The sequence below is a fragment of the Gouania willdenowi genome, chromosome 13 (genome assembly GCF_900634775.1).
Source record: "Gouania willdenowi chromosome 13, fGouWil2.1, whole genome shotgun sequence".
Lineage (NCBI taxonomy): Eukaryota > Metazoa > Chordata > Actinopteri > Blenniiformes > Gobiesocidae > Gouania > Gouania willdenowi.
The window spans coordinates 13,323,188-13,350,363 of record NC_041056.1 but is presented as its reverse complement, the minus strand read 5'-3'; the positions used below and the strand labels follow the sequence as shown (position 1 = coordinate 13,350,363).

At 42.2% G+C, this 27,176-nt stretch overlaps 2 protein-coding genes across 5 annotated transcripts; both read right to left on the bottom strand.

The window, feature by feature from the left end:
• Positions 1-267: 267 nt before the first annotated feature.
• LOC114474603 (zona pellucida-like domain-containing protein 1) lies at positions 268-5,689 on the bottom strand. Its single transcript, XM_028465022.1, has 10 exons — positions 5,593-5,689; positions 4,523-4,761; positions 4,111-4,295; positions 3,956-4,028; positions 3,767-3,864; positions 2,752-2,832; positions 2,319-2,487; positions 2,148-2,250; positions 524-544; positions 268-404 (listed from the first exon to the last, which is right to left on the bottom strand). The coding sequence occupies exons 1-10, from the start codon at positions 5,687-5,689 to the stop codon at positions 268-270; spliced, it is 1,203 nt and encodes a 400-aa protein (XP_028320823.1).
• A 2,366-nt stretch (positions 5,690-8,055) lies between these two features.
• On the bottom strand, positions 8,056-16,839 carry zpld1b (zona pellucida-like domain containing 1b). Of its 4 annotated transcripts, XM_028465052.1 has the most exons (13): positions 16,681-16,839; positions 16,559-16,595; positions 16,290-16,479; positions 15,901-16,014; positions 14,039-14,259; positions 13,749-13,930; positions 13,491-13,563; positions 12,995-13,092; positions 12,664-12,744; positions 12,276-12,447; positions 12,067-12,172; positions 8,479-8,508; positions 8,056-8,373 (listed from the first exon to the last, which is right to left on the bottom strand). In XM_028465052.1, the coding sequence occupies exons 3-13, from the start codon at positions 16,363-16,365 to the stop codon at positions 8,201-8,203; spliced, it is 1,326 nt and encodes a 441-aa protein (XP_028320853.1). In that variant the 5' UTR covers positions 16,366-16,479; positions 16,559-16,595; positions 16,681-16,839; the 3' UTR covers positions 8,056-8,200. The 4 variants fall into 4 exon arrangements, with proteins under 4 accessions (XP_028320853.1, XP_028320855.1, XP_028320856.1 ...); XM_028465054.1 differs by lacking the exon at positions 16,290-16,479; XM_028465055.1 differs by having other exon boundaries at positions 14,039-14,166; positions 16,290-16,839.
• Between the last annotated feature and the right edge of the window lie 10,337 nt (positions 16,840-27,176).

The window sequence follows — 27,176 nt, the reverse complement described above, 5'->3', positions numbered from 1 at the left end:
CCTTCTGTCCTTTCGTCTTTAATCCTTCCATCCTTCTTCGACGTGCTGAGCATAAAAAATGATGCATTAATCTGACTTCATCCTCTATAACCTGGAATAATCCATGATGGATTGTAAAGACACATTAGTTCCAATCAATAGTTTGATTCAGTACATACTCATTCCTACATACATACATTATGCACCTCCACCCGTATGGGAATGTCACCCCTGTCAGACTCATAATGTAATTTAGCCTCGTGCCGACCTCCACCTGTCAGGTCGCCGCTAGCTGAGTTGATTCAGTTTTCGATAAAATGACACAGCTGCCAAAATGGCCGCCACCCCCAGCACAGCGAGGACCGCCACTGCAATCCCCAGGCCAACGGACGTGCTCCTGCTGTCCGACTTTCCACCAGACTGCGCTGTGCACAAATGAGAGTGACATACGCCGTTATAGACGATACGGTTACTTGTTATGGTGGTTAAAGAGGATTTCCATTGAAAGCTAATTTCCTGCTGCTTTCTTGAAGGTAACACTTACCTTTTTCTTTGGTGAGAGAAGCTGCAACAAAGAGGGGAAACATTTAGGTGTCATCCTTCATATCAATGAATATAAGAAATAAGACAAGCGTAGAGGAAAACTCCAAAACACGCTGAAACAGATTTACATAAAGGTCCAATAATATGCTATTTTTCACCCATTTCCATTTGTTCCAAGAAGCCCAACAACATAGTATTTGAAGTTTATTTTCTCAAACTCGCCTATTTTCCAGAGCTGTAGCCCTCTGAAAAGTGACTTTCTGAGCACTTCGAAAAATGGGCTGTTTTGGGGCCTGCTTCTGCATATTCATGAGTGGACGTGTCTGTAGATGCAGACTTCATGCCTTGCTCTTGCGAGGAGAATCAGTGATCACCAAAGAGATTTTGTTTTGCTATCCACACACTTTTGTTATTGTTTTAAATCAAAAAACTGCACATTACAGTAAAACACGTGGCTATTTAAGCGGCTATTGTGATTGTGAGTCAGACAAACACTGTTTCAGGATGTGTGCGGCAGCAGCAGTGGAGTAAATCAGCTGAGTCAGCTGCTTCAAACATTTAATGAAGCTGCTACGTCACTTTCTTGTCATCATCTACACTACTGATTACAGGAATAGTCCATTCAAGGTGATAGTCCACTGTTGTGTCCAACCACTACGTTGCATTGTGTCACAAACACGTCAGATCTCAAAGGCAAAATGAGGCAGTATAACGGGTACTAAAAATGCTCCGGGTGCTACCGCTGCTGCCCACTGTTCATAGATTTCATGTAGTAGCTATACGTACATATATGACAATAAAGTATAATATCTATTCTATATTAAAATACAGTGTTTGTTTTAGCTGTGAGGAAGTTTGAAAGGGTGGAGCTCACATTCTAATTGGGTAGGAGGAGCCAGGAATGTCAAGAGGAGGAGTTTTCGATACTCAAATACAAACTTAATTTAGGCAAATATCGCTCCAGAAAATGATTTTCAGAAAATTGCACCTGCAGGTGTGGGGATGTAAGGTCACACATGGGTCACACATAGACAAGTTTTACACAGCCAACTAAAACAGCTTCTGGTCAAATTGACCCCAGACGAACACCAAGCGCGCAATTTGCGTTCAGCAGATTGAGAAAATATCACCATTATAATTTTTACGCTTAATCAATTGTACCCATCAAATTAAGAAAATGCATGAAATATGAAGCAAAAAACTTATTTTTTGAATGATAAACATTAAAGGCAGTGGCTATACGTATGGTTGCAGTATCAATATACCAACATTCTATCCGTACGCAGCGCCCCTCATTGGCCAGTTTAGGTCATATGATAGGTCAGTCATAGGCCAGTTTAGGTCACGTGACTAAGACTAAACCTAACTGCAAACCTAACCCTAACCGTAAAAATGTTTGCGATGTAGTGTTATAACCTAACCATAACCCTAAGATGCTACGTACGTGTACTTCGGTAAACGTACCAATAGCACCGGGGGTTGTCCGTACGGCAAACGTACAGATAGACACTTTCAACATTGAATGAATTCAAATTGCCCTCAAGGATGATAGGAAGGTTAAATGTCTCATGTGTGGGTCTATTTTCTGAATGGTCCACAAACTTAGAGACACACAGGGGACGTACGGTTCTCGCTCTTGGCCTTTATAGCCACAGTGAGGACAGAGGGCTCAGTGAGGCCTTCCTTCACCATGGTGCTGTCCACGCTCCTCTTCCTCCGGTTGCATTGCTGTAAACAGAACAGCAAAGAATGTAAAGAGCATTTCAGATTTGTAAATCCCTGTGTTGTCCTCCTACCTTGAAGGTGCTGCAGGTGCTGCTCTCACAGAGTCGTGTGATGCAGTGCAGGAAGTAGGTGGAGATGGTCTCATTCTGCTGCTCGATGAAGCGAAAAGCTGGGAAGTAGAAGCGAGCCTTCTGGCTATCCCCGTTTTCCAGCATGGTCGTCAGCGGATGTTTGGAGCACCTTTCAATAAAAGGCGAACCTCACAAGTGCCCCATTTGCTCAGCACAGGAATACATACTGATAGTAATGTAAACGGGACAAAATCAAGACAATGCGGTTCCTTTGGATTTAAGAGCTGCTTATGAGGTAAGACGCTTGCAAATGTTGGATTTAAAAACTCGACTGCTGGAAGTTGAGACAGTACTCATGATTCAGTCCTGCAAGACTGGGAAAAAAAACGAAGTTTTATCAAGAAAAAAAACACCTTTTCTATTAATGACTTACGAGACAAACAGGTTAAAGAAGGTGGAGTTGGAGGGTTGTGGGGACAGCGAGGCGTAGCATCGATCCAGGAGAACAAAATACCTGGAGAGAAAGAATGAGTCAGAAACTCCAGGTCACATTTACACTCTATCAACACTCAGAGAGAAGGAAATCATCTTTGTTTTTTTAAGACACTCTCAGATTTTTATGCAGTCCAAACCAATGAGACCTGAATTCATCAAACTTTAAAAAGTGACACATAAACAAACACAATCCTTTTACTATTTTACTGGTCCATTACTGAAAGACAGAATATTGACTTTGGTGCTTCTGACTAGTTCTACCCAACACTTTAAAATAAAAGTTTACAAAAGTCAGACACATTTTGTTTGATTATTGTGTTTATGTGCAGCTAGAATAAGAACAAAGATACATGTATTTTATGAGCATACAATAATTATGTTATCAACATTTTTACTGACCCATCAGTGGTATTTTCTTCATTCTTTTTTATACATTTTAACCCAACTTTTAATGAAAAATAAGAAGGAACACATTTGAAAACCAAATTTTAGACTAAATTTGCAAAATATACGTAGGTTGAAAAACAACAACAAATTATTTAAATATTTTGTACTTTATTTTTATTTTGATCTGCTTTCGATTTATTTATTCATTTATATCTTTTGAGGACTCTAGATGTAATTTTCAAAAGTATAAAATTATATATTTATAGGAAATTCAATTAAATTGAATAATGTTTTTTTTTTTTTTTTTTTTTTTTACCCCTTAACAAAATAGACTTTCGAGTATTTTATTTCTGATTTACTTTCAGGATTTGCAAATACTAACCAATATCTTAATCTGGGCAGTTAACAGAGGAAATATGCTAACTGTATTTATGAAAAACATCATTTGAAAACGTTTTCTTTTACTGAACTTTTTCTAAACGTCACTACGGCTAGAATGTAAATGCACGTAATGCCTGAAAAGGTGAATAAAAACACTGCAGGATTGAGATATTGAAGCTTCTTACTGTGAGGTTAAGTTGGATGCAACCACTTGTACATAAACATTTGTCCGCAGTTCAAGCCCCAGTTGTGGAATTACAAGAGGTGTGGTGTAGTTTATGTCCTAAATGGAGGAGAGGATTACACATAATGTTAGAAAAGGCTCAATCCAGAAAAGTCTGATGATTTCCATGTCGGTGTTTAAGAGGTGGCACCTTGTACAAAGCCATGCTGAGGGTGCTGATGAAGCTGCCATTGTTGTCCTTCATAGCAATGGAGGAGGACGATCTATGAGTTCATAAGAGAAGAGACGAAATTACACGTGAACAGGAGTGAAATACAAGTCGTGTGTGGGTGTGTGTGGACTTACACATCCACCTGGGTGTTGTTGACAAGGTACTCTAGTGGGTAAGCACATGAGTAGTAGTATTTCAGCTCTGCGTTGTAGGTGACGGTCCCAATGGTGGGATCAAAGGATCGGATCACCCCGCTCACGTTTACAGTTTGAATGTTGGAGAAATCTACAAATATTCCCGTTCCAGGAGCGCTTGTGGTCTGAGAGTCAATAATTGAATGAGAAATGTATTTTACAAAAGGTCAAAAAAATGATAGGGAACATAAAAACTCAATAAATAGCTTGATACTTCACACTTTACATCTGAAAGAAATCATTTCAGTTTGTGTTTGGATTGGAACACCAACTCTAACTCAGTTAAACTTTAAAAAAGGATCAATTTATTAACAGCTGAAATCCGGCCTGTGTTCATTGATCCAATGCTCACCAAAAAGTTGCTGCCACAGGCGATTCCCTCACTGATTGGAAAGCTAAATCTCAGGACCGGAGGTACCACTGAGGTGTCCATCGTCCCCTTACAATCCACGTTGTTCTGAATCCCATTCAGGAACAGTAAGCTTTCATTGTAACCAGTGTAGATAACGGGGCAGACTTGAATGGCCAGATCAATGGAGGACGTGCCACAAACTACAGCAATGTCAGTGTATTCTGGCAATGCAAAAAAAGCTGATTGTAACTTACATTTACATCAAAAGTTTGATGAAAAACTTTTAAACAATCCTATATCACAAATGTTGCAATGCATTGTTTAAGGCACATGTGTCAAACTCATGATATGCGGCTCTTTGGAGCGTCCAATTTGGTCCGCAGGAGACAGTAAAAATGACAGAAAACATGAATCATTGTGTAAATGAAACTCAAAATATTTGCTGGGCTCACAGTTTTCCCAGTGCTTATATTGCATGATTGCAGTCATGTTTAATGTTAAACAGTTGAAAGAATAAACAACTCTTACAAAACTCTTCAATTTTCCTCAATTTATGACATATTTCCATTAATTAAATAGAAATTAGCCACAAAATCTAGGAAATTTAAAGTGAAGACCCTGTTGCGACTGATATATCTTACTTATTGCCAGGATTATGTTGGTTTCTTACATATTTTGTGTTTTATGTATACATAGAAGTGCAAACTAGGGCACAATAATGTGGAAATTACTCGTTTTCCTGCAAAAAATCTGTGGCCCACTTGAGATCAAACTGCTCCTTTGAATTAAAATGAGTTTGACACCTCAGGTTAAGGGATCAAAAGCAATTATTGTACATTTTGGCAACTTTTACATCCCACAAGAAAAATAGTCAACATTGATCATTAACACAAAGCCTTGACTGTTCTTTATGCTGTAACAAAACAATATAAAAAGCAAGTATATTGTTAAGGGGGAAAAAATCTAAGCCCTCCAATAAAAGAAACATTTATAAAGTTTAAATTTATACTTTAACAAAAACTTCAGTCAAAAACAATACGAGGTTGAAGCTGATACCCTGCCCATCGTACCTGGTCTTCTTGCATGAGCTCCACATTCAGATAATGTGAGGGCCTCTCGGCCCGCAATACTCAGGGACGTCAGGATAAGAAGGATGAATATAGCCATGTTGTCACCCTCTGTTAAAATGCCACACACTGAAAATCCAAAAAGTCTGAGGTGATTTGATCAAAAAGTCCTGAATTTAAATCTGCTTCACAAAGACCATTCGGTATAGTTTGAACAACCCTTTCCTCCTCAGTCTCAGTGTAGCTGTAGACTGTTCTATGTATGGTAAACATGTCAGTTTTATGACCACAACACTGTCACAGGATTGGACAAAAACAGGGTCAAAGTCACATTGGTGGTTCTCCTCCTGTCTTCCTGAACAATCCATGTTTTGTGGTTAAGGAACTGTGGTCATCTCCTCGAGGCAAATAATGAAACCTTACACACTTCTCTTTACAGTTACATGCTTGTATGCAATGTATATGAGGCTTTGTTAGTTTTGTATGTGAAACAGAGCCCCTTACCTCCTATTTTGAAACCTAATAAAGTCAGGATATGTGTGGGCCCCACAGACAATGAAAGAAAGCAAACGTGTTTGTTGTCTTCAGAGATGTTTACACGTCTATTGTGACCTGGATGACCCTTATAATGACAAAACTGGCAGAAAACCTCTTAAATAAAACAGCTTTAGAATGTCAAAATCAAGTGACGGCTGATTATTAGCGTACATTAGAATATGTTTCAGGTCTTAAACGATTACACTTCCCCAGCAGTAGCTTTTGGGATTATGAGTCATGACGGAAATCCTCAACAGTGCCTAAAACTGGAAATTCAACTGTGAAAATAAAATGAGTGGCGAGGAATGTGAGAAATATAATCTTGTCAGGTGAGCCACCTGGGAAACGAAAACGCCGACGGAGGTCAAGCTGGAAGATGGGGCGTCTTCGTCAAGCCTTTGTCAGGTGTGTGAAATTCAGGACAGTTTACTATTGCAATGACGTGCTCGCTGAAACGTGCTGATAGTACACATGTATACGTACTAAGGGTAAACTGGGAGGAGATATCATCATGACATCTGAATACAGCACAATATGACTGCTGAAATTTGGGATTAGGTTGATGAAGACAACGCTGGAGAGTCGCGCGGGTCACAAAAACTGCTCTCATACCGAGACACGTGAGATGCGACTGCTGTGAGCAGAGATTTATATCGGTCACCGCAAAAAGAAATCAATACAGCAAAAAAAGAAAAATAAATAAATAAAAATTTGAAAGATTAATTCTGCCCGTCATAAAGCCAACTCTGGCTGTAGCTGGTACTTTGCTCATTTTCCTGAAGATTGGACACCCACGAGGCCATGACATTTGGAAAACTCTCCCAGATATATGGGTTAATATTAAAGCATAAACATTACGGAAATGAATCATAGAGTTAAATGGCATAAAAGGGACCCAGAGATGTATTCATTACTTTTGGCAATGAAACCTGGTGGCTTCCATTAAAGATTCACAGCTGCTGCACTGGTCCCTTGCATTTATTACATGTGTGCACAAAATAGCATGAAACCTTGACGTTTTTACATTGAGCAAGTTTTATTTGTCTCCTCGAAAGCTCTAAAGTTTATTTCAAACCCCTAAGGTTATCATGGAGCTTTGGACAAGCATAAATATTAAAGCCAAATAATAATTACCAAAAGATACTTTGTGTATTATACAGGATTTGTGTTAATATAGCCACAAGAGACCTTGACCATTAATACTTAAAATGAGAATTGTGGTTTTAATGAGAGCTGCGTAAGAAAGGTAGATTTACAGCTACACCACTGATACACATCCTTTTTTCATTAGTCTTGATCCCAATCCGCAATATCCCTATACAGTATATACACTGAATACTCAAATTAATGTATATATAGTTTTTAATTCACCCCCATACCCCCATGACAAATTCTTGAAATGTATATACAGTAATATAAAGAAGTATTACTGAATGTGGATACAGCTATGCTAACCTAGCAACTTACTAGAATTGTTTTTCAACTCACAAATTTCTCCTTAAAATGACAGTTGTCAAAAAAAAATGCAAAAATTCTATTCAGAAAGAAATAATGAATTTGTAGTTTTGTTTTAGATTTTTTTTTTTTTTTACATGTTTTATTTACATCCTTTTGTTGATCAACTACTCTACATGTTTTTTAAAAAGAGATAATGCAAACACATTTTTTTACACATAATTGAAACCTTTTTTTTTAATCAACAATCAGATAGATTAAAAACAACAACACCATACAGTTATTTAGTAGCATGATTAAAACGAAAGGCCTGCAGAGAGTAGTGCTTGAACAGACAGTCGTGCCTCTTAGTGACCGCTAATATTTGGCTTTTAACAAAGAGAACAATACTTCAAATGGATGAGTAAATGATATCAAGCAGAGCTTTTGTGATGCATCTCTTGATACAATAACTGACACAAAATGAAAAGATTTTTAAAAATTGAGGTATTGGAGGCAATAAATATACAACTAAACCCATATTTGATGAAGAGTGCACAAAGAAAAGCTCGCACATTTGATCTAGAAGCCTGCTGATAGATGTTATTACATGAATCCATGGTCACATGAAGATGCTTATTCATTTAAAGCTGGGATTCCAAACACCTGAGGTTGCAGCTGATGGGAGGCGGGACTTCAACAGGAGGCGGAGCAAAAGCACGAAGAAGGAAACACTGACTCCACCCAAGATGACAACACCTGAGATCAGAGCGCTGGTCACTGGGGTGATTTGGTGGGTGAGATCCCCAGAAGCTGGAACAGAGAAGTAAACCAAATTACAAATGTCAGGCTGTGAGTTAAAATTCATAATTTGAATTATACTTATTGTTTTTTCTGTTGTAAACAGAGGCCACTTACCTAGTTTGGAGTTGTTGACCGGAGTGTCGTCTAAAAAAAAAAAAAAAGTTGTCCTTAATCATCATAATAACAACAACCTTGATTAATGTAATTATGACTTAACTCATAAAATGTGAAGTAATTGTTCAAAATAATACAATCTTACAAGTATTTCCATACTAAAGCCAAAACACATAGAACTTTTGGGTAACACTTTACTTGACGTTTTATACATAAGGTTGACATTACGCTGTCATTATCTCATTATTTGCATGAATAAGGTGTCATGAAGGCTGTCATTGAGCTGTCATTAAGGGTCGTTAAATTATGACATCTTTGGAGCTATGTTGGCATTTTTGGGTTAGGTTTAGTGGAGTTAGGGTTAGGGTTAGGGTTAGGGTAACATACGACACTTAATGACAGCCTTCATGACACCTTAGTCATGCTAATGACAGATGTCATGTCATTATAATGACAGTGTTATGTCAGTCTTTATGTATAAAACAAGTAAAGTGTTGCCAAAATTTGCGTGCTTTTATTTTTTTATTTTTATTTTTTTTTTTTTTTTTTCCTCTTGTCTGCACATTCTGTCGAAGGTTAACACTACAAGAAGTGCAATCTTTTAACAGCAATGCATATTTTGTTATTGCAATTAAATAAATTTATTTATTTCATTGCATAATTGTGACCATCACCAGCCCTCCCTAGGGAAGGGTAAGAAATACTTTATTAAAGGGAGGATGTAAAAAAAGAGAGGGCAGTGTTACACCAAGGTGAGGGGTTGGAGAGGGGTGGGGAAGTTAACAGGGAAGAGGAATACAAGATAGGAAATGGAATGGGTGGGGAGTAGTCGATAGATTTCAAGTGATGCGATGTGAAATTGTGGTTGTGTATATTGTGCTTATTGTTGTGTTATCAAGCCAGTTTGGTGACCAGTGTGCGGCTTAGGAATAATGGTGGTGGCTGTGAGCAGAGGAAGAAGTGAGTGGAAATTCCATAAAACAGGTATTTGGGAACAACGTGTCTGTGGTTGAGCCCAGTATGAGTGTTATCCCACAGCCCAAGGCCAGTGCATCCATGACAAATGTATTTCCAAGAACCGCCACTGCAAAACCCACGAGCCGCCCCCGGGCCCCGGAAGCAGCCAGGCCAGCAGCAAGAGCGGGCAACCCGGGGGCCCCCGGCGACCACCACACTGCCAAGCAGCCCCCCGAACGCCCCCAAGATCCCAAACCGAGAGGCAACCATCGCCCCCCCCAAACACACCCGAGAAAGCCCCAAGGAGCCAAGGACCCAGCGCACCATGCCACCAATCCAACCCCCAACCCCCAGACCCCCCACCCCATCCCCCCCCACCCCCCCACACCCCCGCGCCCAACCCCCCGAGGGGAGGGCCCAGAGAGCTCCCCGCCCGAGACCCCAGCGGAGGAGCCGAAGCCCACGCCCAGCAGACGACCAGAGCCACGCCGAACGGGCAGCCGGCGGGCACCCGCCGCCGGGCCCAGAGCCAGCAGGGACCCGACCCCAGGCCAGAGGGACCCGGAATGAACGCAGCACCAGGAGCAGCCCGCCCAGGGAGGACGACCACACCCCAAGCCGCATAAGGCACCAGGGGGCCGCCGGGAGTCTCCCCGTCGGCCCCCAGGCACCCCAACCTAGCCCCCCATGGCGCCCCAAATCACCTATTGTTGATGTCGCCCGCGCCACGGGCTTTAGTTTTTTTTATTTATTTATTTTTTTTTTTTAAAGCCAGGGCCCCCTCCAAGGGCCAAGCCAGACCGCCTTGTGCATCCCCAGCACCCTGCCTCATGGGGCACTGCCCAAGCAGGGGCCGTACCATTAGGTATGCAAGGGCGCGGCACGCGGCACCCGCCCCGAAAGACCCCCACCAGGACCGGCCCGGCCAGCCAGCCAATCACCCCGGGCCCCAGGAGCACCCCCCGGGACCAGGGCCCCCCAAGGGCAAGTCCCCGGGCCAAGCCCCCCGGGACGCACCCCCCACCCCCGCCCAGGACCCGGCCACAGCCCAGCAGGACCGCACAGCCCCGGACAGCCCAAGGCCAGCAGCCCAGGGCCCGCCGCCCCCCGGGTAGCGCCAGCCACGGAGCAGCGCCACCCACCGGCCCGCGAGCAACCGGCGATCCCCACCGCGGGGACGGAGGCACCCCAAAGGCCCACATCAAGTGCGGAACCGCAGCCCCGAGCCAAAGATGCCCCGGACCCACCCACCAGTCCGCAGATGGCAGGACAGACCCACCAGGCGGCCGACAGCAACCTCCACCACCGGAACAGCTAGCGCCGCCCCCCAGTAAACAGCATCGCTCCGAGGCACCTAGCAACCCCGCCCCAACCCCGGTGAGGACACCAGCACACCCCCAGCACACCCACCCCCCAAACCGGCGAGGCAGGCCGCCCCAGGCCCGCACACCGCGGGGCCCGCCCCCAAGGCCACCAGCCGACGAAACAAGCACCAAGCCTCACCCAAGGGGAGGAAGCGCCCCCGCGCTCCACCAGGCCGACACCGCCCGGAAAGACCCCGCAAGGAGAGACCCCAGCAAAGCCCCCCCGAGACCCACCGCCACGCCCGACCACACCATCCTGATGTATTTTCACTCTATGTAGTGGCCCAGCCACCAACAGAGGGGCCAGGCCCCCACCGGAGAGGCCCAAATATGTGAGCCAACCCACCACCCTGTTATGGTGCCTCTCCATTCCCCAATGGAGAGGCACTTCCCTATCCCCTGTGTGAGTGTGTGTGTTCAGTGAATGTATGGGGTGTAATTAAAAGAAGGGGGATGGAGGGGAGCGGTGCTCCCCATCCTACCTCTGTGGATATACGTGTATGTGGTGTAATAGGCCGGAGGGTGTAAGTGAGGGTACACCCTCCGGGGGGTGGCATGTTGAGGTGTGATTAAAATTGGAGGGATTAGTAGGGTAACTAGAGGTGGGAGTGCCGCCCCCACGCCACTACACAGTGACACAGGTGGCGGCCCCCTCCACCCCCAGTCCCACCATCCAGCCCCCCAAGGGTTGGGTATGGGTGTTGACCGGAGTGTCGTCTAAAAAAAAAAAAAAAGTTGTCCTTAATCATCATAATAACAACAACCTTGATTAATGTAATTATGACTTAACTCATAAAATGTGAAGTAATTGTTCAAAATAATACAATCTTACAAGTATTTCCATACTAAAGCCAAAACACATAGAACTTTTGGGTAACACTTTACTTGACGTTTTATACATAAGGTTGACATTACGCTGTCATTATCTCATTATTTGCATGAATAAGGTGTCATGAAGGCTGTCATTGAGCTGTCATTAAGGGTCGTTAAATTATGACATCTTTGGAGCTATGTTGGCATTTTTGGGTTAGGTTTAGTGGAGTTAGGGTTAGGGTTAGGGTTAGGGTAACATACGACACTTAATGACAGCCTTCATGACACCTTAGTCATGCTAATGACAGATGTCATGTCATTATAATGACAGTGTTATGTCAGTCTTTATGTATAAAACAAGTAAAGTGTTGCCAAAATTTGCGTGCTTTTAAAAAAAAAATCTTGGACAACGTCAAACTTGAACTTTCTGTTCAAGTCATTTTATCATTCGTACCACTCCTGGTGATGATTGGGCCAGCAGTGATGATGGCGTTCCCTGACGCCCCAGTCGGAGGATCAAGGCTCTCCTGAGCATCTCGTCTGCGCCGTTTCCCACAAATCTGCCAATCACATCAAATTTCAGGCCACAAGGATGTTGGGTAAAAAGCGGGTGGTGGTTCAGAAACTGAGATCCATTTTTCTTTGATTTCTTTTCTTTCTTACTGGTATGAGCATGATGCAGTCATCGGCGCGACAAAGCTTGGTGAGGCAGTGCAAAAACACAGTGGACATCTTCTGGTGTCTGTGTTTCACAAAACGGAAAACCTCAAAGGAAAACCGCCCCATCTGAGTCTTCCCATTTTCAAAGACGGTCGTTTGTGGGTCTTTGTAGCATCTGCGTCAAAACATCACAAATGCTAAGACACATAAATACTTATATTTTTTACAGACAAATGGCAGGTCTGTAATCTTGATGTTTAGGAAGTCATTGTTGGAGGGGAAAAAGTAGCATTCATGAGAATAAGCCAAGCAGATAGGCTGAATGAGTAATGAGTCTCCTTTGTGCTTTATCATACCGTCATCTGGAGGAAGAAAAAACACACACGATTACCCAAAGAAAAGGTCATAGCGGAGTTCATCATTAGGATTCCCTGAGGGGGTTGTGTAACAGTAGTCCATCAAGATGTTCCACCTGCAAAGAGACAAAACTGTGAGATAGGACGGAGACGGGAGATCAAACTGCACCAGAAAGCTAAAAGTCTGCCTTTATTTGTTGCAGACTGGCGCCTACTGACAGAATAATAACATAATGGCTTTATGAATGTAGCTCAAGCTGAAAATAGGCCAAAATCCATTTAAAAATAATGGTGGGAAACGTATAAGGAAGACCTTGTCCAATATAGCATCCCATGGTCAGACAGTGATTATTAAGAGACTGGTACCGTTTGTCTAAGTTTGTAGCTTTCACTGCAGCAAACACCCTTGTCTTGAGAGCCAGTCCGGCCAGTGGGATTGACAGCGGCTGGTTGTAAGTTGAATCCTGCAAATGTCAAAGTAATAAAATCATGAAACTTATAAAATCTACAAATTAATCTAGGAAAACACCAAAAGCTAGAGTGATTCCATCAGTGAGCATCTATGGACTCTAAATTTCACATAACACAAAATATCATCTAAAGGTTTACTGCATCATATTATAACCATATAGATAACAGCAAAGCATGAAAGGTATTCTTTTTATGAGCTATCATTTTCTAGCACAATTACCTACTGTAGCTACTGTAGGCTAGTAGGCTATTTCAAAAATAACAATATGATGTAAGACAGATATGAGCAACTGATGATTTTGAAACCTTTCTACAAACAATCGTTTGGACTTTGTAGAATCCAAATTTGCTAAATATAAATATATTAATAATAAGGTACCCATGTACTCACATTGTACAGTATCATACTCAGAGTGCTCACAAATGTGCCGTTGTTGTCCTTGACAGAAATGGCAGCAGAGGAGCTGTGAAAAGAGAAAAATATTTTTTTTTTACTCCATTATCATAGCTGGCTGATTCCATTATATATGATTCAATTCAATTCAGCATTTATGAATTACAATAGCTTTTCAGTGATGCTGCTTTTCTCTGTGCTGTTTTGAATTTCCATCAACAATCTTTTTATTTGAACTTCTTTTCAGCTACTTACGATGCAAGTTGAGAGTTATTGACCAGATACTCCAGCGGATAGCTGCAGCTGAATTTGTACAGCAAACCAGGAAGGTAGCTAATGATAGTGGGTGGGTCTGGGGTGTCGATGTAGCCTGACACATTTCCAATTTGAACTAGAGACATGTTCCCATAGGCATTGGCTCCGAGGGCTGTGCTGACCTGCAGAAAGAAACACCTCGTTCACCTGTTTTGGCTTCTTTCAAGTCAGTATATGACGTGACAAATGAGTTAATGATTCTAATAAGACTAAAGTGTGGTTTTCTTTACCACCAGACTGTTGCCACAGGCCTCCAGAGTGCTGAGGCTGATGCTGAAGAGAACAGCTGTAGGAAAAGTGTTATTGTTGATGAAGCCACGACACTGGGCTTCACCGTGACGGCCGTTGAGAGACAAATCTGCGTCGGTGTAGCCGGAGAAGAGCACAGGGCAGAAGTTGATCTTTAAAGTGATGGTTTGAACCCCACAGTATACGCTGATATCTCGCTCACCTGGGTTAGAGCAGGCAAAGAGGGAGGCAGGGACGAGGAAAGTCTGAGATAAAGCTCGAGAACATGCACAACAGTAACTAAATGAATTACTTTTAAGTCCTGAGCAGATGTTCTACATTGATTGTTGCACAACGTGGCAGATTTGCACCAACGACTGACTGACTGACTAACTGTCAGAGGTGAAAGTAATGAATTACAAGAAGTCACTTTACTATAATTGAGTTGCTTTTATGTACTTTTTTAATGTATTTCTAAATCAGTAATTTTACTTGTTCTTAAGTACATTTTAAAAGAAGTAAAGTCATTTGTTACATTTCTACACCCAACCGTTCCTGGGTAAATTATTGTTTTTTGTGATTATTTTATTATTTCAGTTCCATGGTCTCTTCATAATTTATGAAGATACATTTAACATAATTCATATATTCTTAGTCGTGTCTGATCAACACCCAGCCACTTTATTGGGTTCAGGTTGGGGTTTTTTATTATGTTGTTACCCACATGGCACATTTGGCATGGCACTGTTTTAGAATCAGAATCAGAATCAGAATCAGAAATGTTTTTAATGGCCATGTACAGTTTTAAGGACAGTACAAGGAATTTGTCTTGGTCGTTGGTGCACAAAACAAACAACAACAAAATGTAGCTATACTCAGAGCCAATTAATTTTAAATTGAATGCATAGGTGTTATTATATTCAAAATAGAATTGTACATTTTGACAAACCTTTTATTTTATACAGAAGTCTTTGTGGAAAATAAATTAGGTTGTAATTGTGCAAGGTTTCATATCCTCCTTTTTAAGTTTATACAAGAGATTACTGTATGCAAGGTAACTGTGGCAAGATTTATTACCAAAAATAAACATGTGTGTGTGTTGGTGGGGAAGTAACTAGTCATTTTTACTTCGAGTACTATTTATATGAGCTACTTTTTACTTGTAAATATTTCATGTATGACTTACTTTTACCCAATTTCAATCAAGTAAAAGTACTTCTACTTGAGTAGGATATAGCAGTACTCTTTACACCTTTGCTAACTGTAACTAAATGGATATCTTTGCAGTGCACATTACGTATTTGTATATATACATATTTATTCTATTTTGTATTATTCTATTTTAGTTATAGTTCAACTTCTTTTTTAATATTACAGTTTCCTAATAATAAACTTCTTGAATTGATTAGTATTGATTTAGTAAATGATTAATTTAATATTTAGGCAAAATAGTCAAGTGTATTAAGATTATTATAAAATGGGGCTTGCAAACTGGAAATTATCATGACTTAAAAAAATAATCCCGTGCTGATAAAAGAGGTCTTTGTTACGGTTACTGCTGCAAAAGTGATCCATGATCAGATTGGAGTTACTTGTCAGATGCAAAAGAAGATTACCAAACGATTCCCAGGGCATCACGAGGGTCAGATACATTCCAGTTTTAAAACATTTATTGATATTATAGAACTCTTTTGCAGGAGAAAAAGAGAAGAAAAAACTTTCATTGCTTGAAATATAGTATGTAGTTTTCAATGTTTATTAAATTATGTTTATTGGCACAGTTCCTTATCATACTGAAAAATTCTGAATAATAATACACAGATGTTCTGAGGAGCAATCGGACTGAAATTAAATGTTTTCTTACCAGGAAACCTGCTGTGATGGCTGGCATCACAGTTGTATCCATTGAACTGTGTGGACACAGAGCCGGTGTTACTGATCAGCAGCACGACAAGGCACATCGGTATCATCTCAGCACCTGGGAGAGGTTTGCCTGTGGTCATCTTCAGAAGGCCAACATTGCATCAACCACATTCCTTTTCAAATATGGTCAAAAATATTTTCCCTCTCTTTTTTGACTGCTGTACACTCTGACCTTTTCCCACAATCCTTCTTATTCTGCTCCGTTCTGAAGTTGCTTTACCATAGCAGCTCCGGTTGACCCATTACCCCTGTTACCCATTTATATTGCACTAAAGTCTCCCCCTCTTTCTACCTCATTGAACCCTAGCCCCTTCCTCCACACCTCTTTACCTGTCTCCTGCCTTTTCCAAAGTAATTGGCAGAAATCCTTCCTCTTCTGGTTTATGACGAGAGAAAAGTCCTGCATGTGGCGTCCAAGAACTTTTTTTGGACCAGAACTAAACCCAACATCAGGTTTGGGCGTATCTCATGAGCGCACTCAAGATGAGAGAGATATTTCAACAAAAACCTTTCTGCAGCACTGAACATGGGAAACTCTATCAGAAGTGAATGGACGGGACAAATCTTTTCACAACGTGAAGAAACCTGAGCGCACTCACAGGGTTCCCACTCATCCCTCCTCAGTCTGATCTCCATCTGTCAGATCACACAAACACCGGGCCTCAGCGGGGGGGGACCCTGCTCGAGAATTAAGCTGTCATCGGCTGCTGCTGCGGCCTACCTTCACATGAACATAAAAGTCAACTCATGGTCTGATGCAGGGCTGTGTGTGGATAATTGTGATGCACAAAGCATCACTTAGAGTGAAGGTATTCACGGACGTACACAGCTCCAGTGTGTTTAGAGCTGCAGAGAGACAAAACAGAGTAAGTTTTTTACGCTTTGCTGCTTTCCTTCAAGATAACAAGAATTACATTAACACATTCAACCTGTAGCTGGAGGAAAATACTGTCTTCCTCTTATTTTTTTGGGGTTTTATTCCTGTTGAGTATATCTGAGCTGAGTTAGAATGGCAGAGGAAATGGTGGTATTTTTCATTATCAAAGTCTTTCTCACAAAGAAAAGTGCAACAGTTCACTGCACTTCTATCTACAATGACTTTGTGAAGTTCAGTTCCTACCCAAACACTCTTAGTAATAACAAACATTTTAGAGGAAGCAGATTTATCAAATGTTTTAGTTATAATGAATGTTACGTAGGGATGCACAATATTGAATTTTTGGTCGATATCTGATATGCTGATATCTCACAACTCATTTGGCTGATAACTATTGCAGATACCAATTTTTCACCCTATTTCTAAGAGACCCCAGCCAAGAAGAAAGCTCATTTCGTCTGTTTGCATCATGTATCTTGTCCTCTTGATCATGACTATAGGTGACGAGAGCTTTGCCTTTCAGCTCCACGCAGAGTATACGTCACCGCTGACGGCGCACCAATCTGCCAGTCGATCTCTTGCTCCATCCTTCCTCACTTGTGATCAAGACCTCAAAGTAATTGAACTCCAACCCGGAATGAGCACTCCCGGTTTTAGGGGCCTTCCAGACAGCACAGGGGTCCTTTTCCTTTCAGTTTAATCCTGTGTCATCCCTTGTTGACATGGAAATGCCCTAAAGAAAGACACATGTCACCACTCAAGGTGAAGGGCTTAAAACATGAATGTCAATCATTCTGTGGACCGCAGACTTCAACTCTTTAGAGGAGAAAGGCAGATTTACTATCATTGTTCTCGTCATATCACCAAAAGTTGCAGTGTATTCATCAGTAGATCCATCTATCAGTGTGTTTTGTGCGACAACAAAAGTTGCTAATTTTAGGCAACTGTGTGGTGGATGGGACTGAAAGGAGATAATTGTTTATTTAAACCCTAATTCCAAATTATTGTGTGTCAGACAGACTAATCTCCAAAGGAAAACAAGCAAGAACTTGTCAAATGAGCTTTGAGACACGTCTTTCTGCTTCAAAAACTAGTCTACAGGCAACCCTTTAAATTATCCTGTTCATAAAAGTACATTATGTAATGCTGAACCAGACAGGAAAGGACTCAAAAGCGAGACCCAGAATCAGAGTTCATTCCAAAACAGGTTCCGTACACAGGCAGGCAGTCAGATTCAGGCTGAGTTACACAGGGAACAGGCTGAGGCAAAATCCAAAAATCAAAAGCTGGGTCAAAAACTGGCAGAGTCAGAATAGTACTAGGAAGAACACGGGATCACTGGTCAGGAATTAACACAGACAATCTGGCACTGGAGTTGGGAGATGGCCAACACTAAGTAGGAGAGGGTAACAAGGAATAGCTGGGTGAATAGGTGAGAGTAATGAGGAATCAAGTGACCTGAAATGAAGACGGGAAAACAGGAACCACAACATGGCATCAAAATAAAACAGGAAGTGCGCAAAACAAACCAGAACCCCCCTCAAGGGCTGGCATCAGATGGCCCAGGAAGGTCGGGGATGTCCCGGGAGGGAACCCAGTAGCATTCCTCTGGCCCGTATCCCTCCCAGTCCACCAGGTACTGGCGACCGTGTCCTCAGCAGCAAACGTCCAACAACTTCTTTACTAAGTAAACCGGAGTGCCGTCTATTACCTGGGGAGGAGGAGGGAGCCTGGAGGACGGCACAAGCCTCCTCCATCAAGCCTTGGGCGGCTTGATGCGGCTCACGTGGAAGGTCGGGTGAATGCTCCACAAGGATGGGAGCCTAAGTCCTACAGAGGCAGGACTAATAACCTTACATACAGGGAAAGGCTCCACAACCCTAGGGGCAAATTTACGAGAGGCAGTACGGAGGGGAGGGTTCCTTGAGGACAGCCATACTCACTGACCTAGCTGAAGCAGGCGCTGGCCTACGACGGCCGTTGGCCTGGGTGGCCAAGCGAACCGAGGAGCGGAGTAGCTCAGATCGAGCCTGTCTCCATACACGCTGACACGCAAAGTCGAATGCAATGGAGGACCAGGGTGGCTCAAGGTTGCGATGGTCAGTACAAACTTAAAAAGGGTGAGTTGCGCCCTCTAACCAATGGCGCCACTCTTCCAGTGCTAGCTTGACGGCCAGTCCACTCCGCATCAGGCAGCTTATGGGAGAGCTTCTTGTCCGCCGGTGATCGCTGAGACAGAATGGCCCCTATGTCCACGTCAGACGTGTCCACCTCGACCATGAACTGAAGCCCAAGGTCAGGTTAGGTGAGGATTGGAGCAGACATAAAGGCTGTCTTTAGTCCCCTGAAGGCCGCATCAGCAGCCTGAGTCCAGGAGAACCTGGTTTGTGGAGAGGTAAGCACATGGCGGGGTGAAGCAATGAAACTATAATGCCGAATGAACTGTCGGCAAACCCTAGGAAGAGTTGTAGCTCTTTCCTGGACTCGGGGACTGGTCACTCAACTACTGCCTTAATCTTATCTGGATCCATCTTGATTTTACTGGCAGACACTATAAACGGGGTGTTAAAGGCAGTCTTCCACTCATTCCCCTCCCTGATAGGCATTTCTTAAATCAAGCTTGGGGAAGATAATTACCCCTTGTAAAATATCAAAAGCTCCTTAATAGTGATATTGTTCAGACCTTGGTAATCAATGCAGGGTTAAAGCGAGCCGTCCTTCTTGCCAACAAAGAAGAAGCCAGTCCCAGCAGGGGACGAGAAAGGACAGATGATTCCAGCAGCAAGAAAGGTCTCGATGTAAATGTCCATTGTTGCTCGTTCGCCTGCCGTTAAGGAGTAAAGACGGCCCCGGAATGGAGATGTGCCAGGAAGAAGTTCAATGCAGCAGTCGTACTCACAATGAGGAGGCAAGGACATAGACCTGGTCTTTGAAAAAACTTCATGGAGTTCCTGATAACACTCGGGGACCCGGTCCATAGCTAGATATTCCTAGTCAGGAGATGGATGCGGTGGATCCTTGAGGATAGAGCAGACTGACAGACAGGGGGTCCTACCCTGGGGATCCCAACAAATAACCTCCCCCAGTTTATGTGAGGGTTGTGTTTAGTCAGCCAAGGAAACCTCAGTACTATGGTGTTGAGAGGAGAATGGAACAGATGAAAGATAAGTGTTTGGTATGGCCCTGAGCCATCCTCAACTTGACAGAGTAGGACCAGTGTCTGATCCTGCAAAGCAGTCCGCCATCCAGGGTCCTTGCCTCCTACGGTACTGGAAGAAAGTCAAAACTCAACCCCAGTCTCTGGGCTAACCCCCTGTTTATGAAACTTTAATCAGCTCCAGAGTCAATTAGAGCCCTGGAACTGATGATAGAACCAGGCAGCAAAAACTCGATCTCAGTGTATGGTCGAGAAAAAATCTTGGATGTGGTCCGACTCACCAGCCTTTCTCTCACCGTTGGAGGTGTAGATCTTCCGAAAGGGCACTCCATATGGAAATGTCCACTGCGTGCGCAGTAAATGCATAATCCCTCTCGCATGCGTCGCTGACGTTCCTCTTCAGAGAGCTGGAATTGGCCCAACTGCATGGGTTCATTTGGTGGCACGGAAGCAAGTGAGGGGGTGGTGGCTGGAGAGACGTGGCGGCCTGGGATGCCGGGGGTGCCAGAGTTCAAGAGTTTATTCCAAAATAGGCTAAAAAAAAGCTGGGTCAAAAACAGGCAGAGTCAGAATAGCATTAGGAAGAACACGGGATCACTGGTCATTGGAAGGTATTGACTGAAGTCTTGAATTCCAACATGTAAGTAAACTGTTGTAAAAGAACAAACAAATGCAAAGATAAAACATTCAAACAAGAGCAAATAAAAGTATAAAGCCTACAATTAATAATCTCTCATTGTTTCCATCATCTTTTAGTAATGTTTTATTTCAAATTAATACAGATATAATGTAAAAAATAAACCCATGGACTTCTCATTTCATACAAAAGTATCTTAAATTCTTGCTATATCCATAGCCTTTAAATAAATGAGTCTCTCTTAAAGTAGTCTGTTTTTAGATTTAAATTACCTCTAAAGTTATAAGGTTTATGCTCCAGTGTCTCAGAGCAGATACTCTCTACACAAGGGTTCAGTCTAATTGGCTTCCTCTTACATCACAAAACGTTGTTTTTTTTTAATTCAATGACTTGTGACCATAAAAGGAAAAGGGAGATAGATAAAGTAGCAAAGTCTTTATCTAGAATCTTGTCAATAGTTTTTTGTTTTGCTTTTAAACAGTGTAACTTTACTTCCCACCCATACTGGGTAAGGTTCCCATTCCCAGATCATTTTAATTGAACAAAAATTTAGATTTGGGTCATTTGGTGAAATGTTTTTTGTTGGATATACGGCACCTTGATCACTGGTGAATGAATGTGAAAAAGCACAAAACTGTGAAATACTGTAAAAAGAAAGAGTGAGTATTGTTTGGATTATTATGCATTTGTAATATTACCAAATACCTGTATTTCAGTTGTAGATATCTCAGCCCTTCTAAATACACAAATGTAATGAAACTCAACATTATTTGGAGGATCGCAATTTCCCCATGGTTTTATCACATGACTGCAGTCATTTTAAATCTCAAATTGTTCAAAGAACTCAATTTTATGGAAATCGTTTCACATAATTTTTCCAAATTAAATACAAATTGGTCACAAAAGCAATGAAAGAAAACCCCGTGGGGCCTGATATCTGTCAAATATTGCCTGGATATTGTTGGTGCCTTTCATACTTTATGTATCATTTTAACACGTTGTGCAAACTTGGGGACAATAATGTTGAAACTGCTCTTTTTTTCTGACTAAAATCTGCGGCCCACTTAAGATCAAACTACTTTGTATTTGGCCCCTGAACTAAAATTACTTTGACACCCCTGGATTAGATGGATGTAACACTCTGTGAAACCTAAATATTAATGTTTGTATTAATGTAGGACCAAAAAAATAGGAGAATTCTACATTCTAAGTGCAAAGAACATGTGGAGATGTTACTTCCTTTCCTCGTCCTGCAGTCCAACACACATCCTGTGCATCCCTGGACTGGGAATGGGCTCACATGTCCCAGCTCAGAGCCACACAGGCACCTGCTGGTCCTGAAGGGCCCTGGGAACCACAGCTGGGTTTTCACCGCAGCTCACCTGCCTATCCAATGAGGTATAGCCCTGAAAACAAATATGATTCACAAACAAGGAGACAAGTGTCATTCAGAGCAAACAGGATCAAATGGCCACATGTGAAATGAATACATACATTGAACTAATTACCATCCTTCTTATTTTACAAATCCCACCCAACCAATGACCTATTTAGCTTAACGTACAGACACACAATCTATAAATTATATTTTCAGTCCCAACACTGTTAATAAATTTTGAGAGTCTTACTTACAGTTACTCACTTACAAACACAAACCCCCCTCAACTATTGCATTCTTTGCAGAGATGTTTGGTATAAAAATCCAAAATAACACAGATTTTACTACAACCCTGCTGCAGGTGGTCCCGCTCTGACACTTTTAATGGCTCACAATCGGATCATTCTAATAGATTATTCTCATATCTAATAAACCTCAAACATCCAGACCCAACAAACATGTCTAAATCACACACAATCTGGGCTGCAGCACAAAACCCGTGAGAGTGTAGCTGTAATGTGATGCTCCACGTTTAACAGACAGGAAAGCAAAACCCTCATCAAAGGCCGTGCTGTGATTTCATCCTCTCTGACTAATGTTTGAAAAAGCCAGTGGAAACTGGTGGCTGAGGGGCAGTTTGCCAGTTACCTCTAACAATCTCTGTTTGCTAGACCTAGACCTACAAAGGCAAGCTTTCATGAGCAAAAAGAAAAAAAACTCCAGACTTTTTGTTTTTTAAAAACCCAGAAATATCTTTAAAAAAATTAACTAACTTGAATCTTTTTCATATCTGACCTTGGTAAGTCTGTTATTCAGTGAAATGTATGATATTTGTGAAGGAATGTTCGCGTAACTGTAGAAATTTGATTGAAACGACAGTTCTTTTCTATTCATCTTTTATTTTTCAAGCAGAAGGAAATACAGATTGATCATTTATTTAGTAAATCATTTTCCTTCCGATAAGAATGTATGCAGCCAAGTTTACTGTTGGATTTTATTGAATCAAGTTCGAAGTGGTTAACAGCTAAAACCTCAACCTTGATGTTGTAAAGTAAACTCTGTGTATTAAGTTTTTGTTGCAACAGGTTGTGAGGATTCAAGTGGATACAGAAGAGCAGAACTAACAGGAGGGTTTTCATCTTGAATACCACTGCAGCTCTCTGCTGCCACCCTGTGGTTACTGTACCATCCTGAAGCAACTGGAAAGATCCTTTCAGCTAAATCATGTAGAATTAAATAAAACATGTAATATCCTGGAATGTTTGTATATAAGGAAATATATTTTAGTAGAAGTGTAGCAATTGACATCTTATTAGTAATAATAAGACGTGTTATTTATATAGAGGTTCTGCAAATGACATGTTGGAGGATACATTCATCATTTTCCCAAAGAAGGGTTGCCTTTTCCTTCAGTTTATTCTAGATACAGAAAATAAATTAAAAATGTATTTCCTGGAGGGGAAAAAAAGGATAACTGTAACATAAATAAGACATTTTTCTAAAAAAAAAATAGCCCAATCACAAAAAATGAACAAAGGGATTGCTTTCTTTCTTTCTAAAAACACAGTCCACTTAAACATGCTAAAAAACATTAGCAAGTGTTGTGTTAAAATTGATATTATTTTACATTTACTTTTACATTTTACATATATTTTCAGCTGTTCAAGCTAAACATCAATCAAAAAACAGGAAAGAGCAAAGAATTTTAGTAAACCCTTGAATTTTTCCACATTTTGTCACATTACAACCACACATGAAAATGTACATAGTTTAAAAAAAAAGAACCAAAACACCCACCTCCCAAAAAGACAGTCAAACATACACAAAATGGCAAATAGGATCAAAATAAAGACACAACGATGAAACAAATGGTAGTCCTAAAACAACGTAAAAAATAAGCTAAGATGTGATACATGATAAAATGTACAAACTAGAATGAAATAGACACAATAAGAAAATAAAATAAATAAAACTTAAAATAATGATTAAAAAAAATAATAATTTGTTAAAAGCTAAATTAAACAAGTTTGTCTTGAGTCTACTCTTAAAACATTAAGACTCTCTGCAGCCCTGAGGTGCTCCGGCAAACTGGGGGCCATAAAACTGAAATGATGCATCACTGTGAGTGTGTGTCCTGACTTTGGGAATTATTAGAAGGCCAGTGCCAGAGGACCTCAGGACCTAAGAAGGCTCATAGGGTAAAAGCAGTTCTGTGAAATAGGAAGGCCCAATTCGTCAGGACACGTGCCGCAGAGTTCTGTAATAGTTGTAGACCTGAAATAGTCTTTTTAGGAAGACCAGAAAGCAGGGCATTACAGCATTTACATCTCCGTGTTGGCCCGAGAGAGAATAGGGCAGACTATGGCAATATTTTTTAAATGATAAAAACCCAGTTTTGTTACATTTTTAATATGAGCGATAAAGGGAAGCTGAGAGTCCAGAATAACGCCCAGGTTTTTAATTTGTGAGTTAAAGATGCAGCTTGTAATTTAGGTGAAAGATTCTCTCTCTGGGCTTCAGGACTGATAAGTAAAACTTCAGTTGTGTCCTGATTGAGCTGGAGAAAGTTTTCTGCCATCCAAGATTTGATATCTAAAATACTGTTTAAAAAAAAGCATCCATTAGACTCGTGTCATCAGGAGACACAGAGATATACAGCTGGGTATCGTCAGCATAGCTGTGGAAGTTTACTCCATGTCTCCTGATGACATCACCAAGAGGGGGCATATATAGATTAAATAAAACAGGGTCGAAAATTGATCCCTGTGGTAAATCGCATGTTATTTGTTTGAGAACATTTGTGAACAAATGTCATTATGAAGGCCAAGGAACACACGAGACGGTTCAGGGAGAAAGTTGTGGAAAAGTTCAAAACTGGGGTAAGTAATAACAAAACCAAAACTTATATCCCTTCAACATTTCACGGAGCACTGTGTAAGGCAACCCAAACCATAGCCGCCAATCCAAGCTGAAAGGCTGGGTAATCTAAGCATTGATTAGAGAAGTAGCCAAGAGGCTCATGGTAACTGTAGGTGGATCTCCAGAAATCCACAGATAAGGTGGGAAAATCTGTCCACGGGATGATAAGTCATGCACTTCACAAATTGGGTTTTTATGGAACATAGGCAAGAAAAAAGTTGGTAAAATGAGGACCATCAGACCCCCCCGGAGGGGATTAATTCTCGACCGCCCCAATATTCAAACAAACGTTACTCCCTTGTGTTGAGCCTATTGAATAGTTATTTGCACATTCTGTGAATATTGGCATTTTGGTCGGTTTGATGTGGTAGCCTAAAACCTAAATGTTATGGTAGCAGTTATGATAGATGAATCTTGTTAATACCATAGCATTTAATTCCTTTAGGACACCGAATCATTAAACATGGGACGTGATGTTAAATTGTCCTTTGTGCCAAAAGATGGTAGTAACATGAGGTTTACCATTTGAGAGTGGCATGGAGCTGTGTTTCAGATATGAGAAGAATGTGGGTGATTGGGGGTGGCCTCCGTGGGAGGGGGTGCTCTGCTGGCGACGTTGGTGTGGGGTTGCTGTGCCTGGCTGGGGGAGCCTGTCGGTCCGTGGCAGGCGGGGTGGCCCTGCCTGGGTGGTTGGTGGCGTCCTCTCTCGTCGGGGGGGCCGGGGCCGCCCACCTGTGGAGGGTGCTATGTCGTGATGTCGTGCGGGCCTGCGCTGGCCCTGGTGTGGGAGCTGGCCTCTCTCCTGCTCAGCCGCTGCCTGCTCTAGCGGGGCGGGCCGCTCTGGGCCGGCTGGCGGCGGGGGTCGCCTCCTGGGCTGCTGGGGGATGTGGCTGGTGCCTGGTTCCGCCTGAGGGGGGGGTCCCGCCGTGCTCCGTATGGCCGGCATGGTTCGGGGGGGTGCCGCGGGGGGTCTTCGGTTGTGCTGCTCGGCGCGTCCCTGGGGCTCGCAGTGCCGCGTGCCCGTCTGCACCATCTACCCTCTCCGGTGGCCCGCCACACGGATGGGCCGGGCTCCTACCAGACAGGCCTCCTACATGGGGACTTCACATCACTCACTCCCAGCTGGTCTGGCTCACCCACTTGTTGCACCACACTCACATACCCAACCCTTACGGGGCTGGATGGTGGGGCTGGGGGTGGAGGGGGCCGCCGCTTGTGCTACTAAGTAGTGGCACGGGGGCGGCACTCCCACCTCTGGCTGCCCTCCAATTTTAATTACCCCTCAACACACCACCCCCCGGAGGGTGGGACAACCACTTCCACCCTCCGGAGCTATTGCACCACATACACATATATACACATAGGCTAACAAAAAGACTATTCTGGAAGAAAATAGAGATTGTATTTGTGTGGGGAAAGATGTATTTAACTGCCAACATGCCCCCTTAATATGCATGCTTGATATGTTGGAATAAATTATCATGATCATGTGTTATCAAATTCAAGTTATTTTTTGTAGCCCTTCAAATCCAATAACTCATCAAATTATTCAATATTATTTGAACTGTATAGAATTTAATACACTGTATTGTCTTCCTTGAGATGGTATTTTTTCGGCTCCGGAAGCACTTTATACCAGGCGAGATTAAGCAAAATGGCTCCATTGAGAGTAAAGGTTGCAGACCCCTGCTCTCCAGGGACAGCTGTAGATCTTCAGAGGAGAACAGATTTTTGATTAAGTTCTCTGACGACACAGTTTTGGTGTTGCTGCTTTCAGGATCAGAGACGAGCCATGGCCTGTGCTGGCACAATTTGTCACTTGGTGTGATGATCACTATCTGGATCTAAACGTTGCTAAAACCAAGGATATGGCCATTGATTTCAGACGTGTTGTCCCAAACAGTGTTAGTGTCATTCAGGGTGAGAATATTGAGATTGTTGACAGTTATAAATATCTTGGAACAACAATAGACAGCAAATTGAAGTTTGACCTGTAACACCGATTTGATTGTAAAACGAGGGCAGCAAAGAACATACAGTATCTGCTTTCAACATAAACAAAATAATTCTTAATAACTTTTATTGTTAATAATAATAATGGCTTGGATTTATATAGCGCTTTCTTCGAGGAGACTCAAAGCGCGTTACAGAAACCATTATTCATTCACACCAGTCACTCACACAGTCATGGTAAGCTACAATGTAGCCACAGCTGCCCTAGGGCAGACTGACAGAGGCGTGTCTGCCAT

Excerpts from the sequence above, each read along its gene's own strand:
- LOC114474603 (XM_028465022.1), bottom strand. The coding sequence starts at position 5,689 with ATGGCTATATTCATCCTTCTTATCCTGACGTCCCTGAGTATTGCGGGC. Across the intron at positions 4,296-4,522 it reads CCTGTGGCAGCAACTTTTTG|ACCACAAGCGCTCCTGGAAC; the intron begins GTGAGCATTGGA and ends ATTGACTCTCAG. Across the intron at positions 3,865-3,955 it reads TCAGCATGGCTTTGTACAAG|GACATAAACTACACCACACC; the intron begins GTGCCACCTCTT and ends TCCTCCATTTAG.
- zpld1b (XM_028465052.1), bottom strand. The coding sequence starts at position 16,365 with ATGCAGGACTTTTCTCTCGTCATAAACCAGAAGAGGAAGGATTTCTGC. Across the intron at positions 14,260-15,900 it reads CCATCACAGCAGGTTTCCTG|GTGAGCGAGATATCAGCGTA; the intron begins GTAAGAAAACAT and ends GCTCTAACCCAG. Across the intron at positions 12,745-12,994 it reads GCTACAAACTTAGACAAACG|GTGGAACATCTTGATGGACT; the intron begins GTACCAGTCTCT and ends GTCTCTTTGCAG.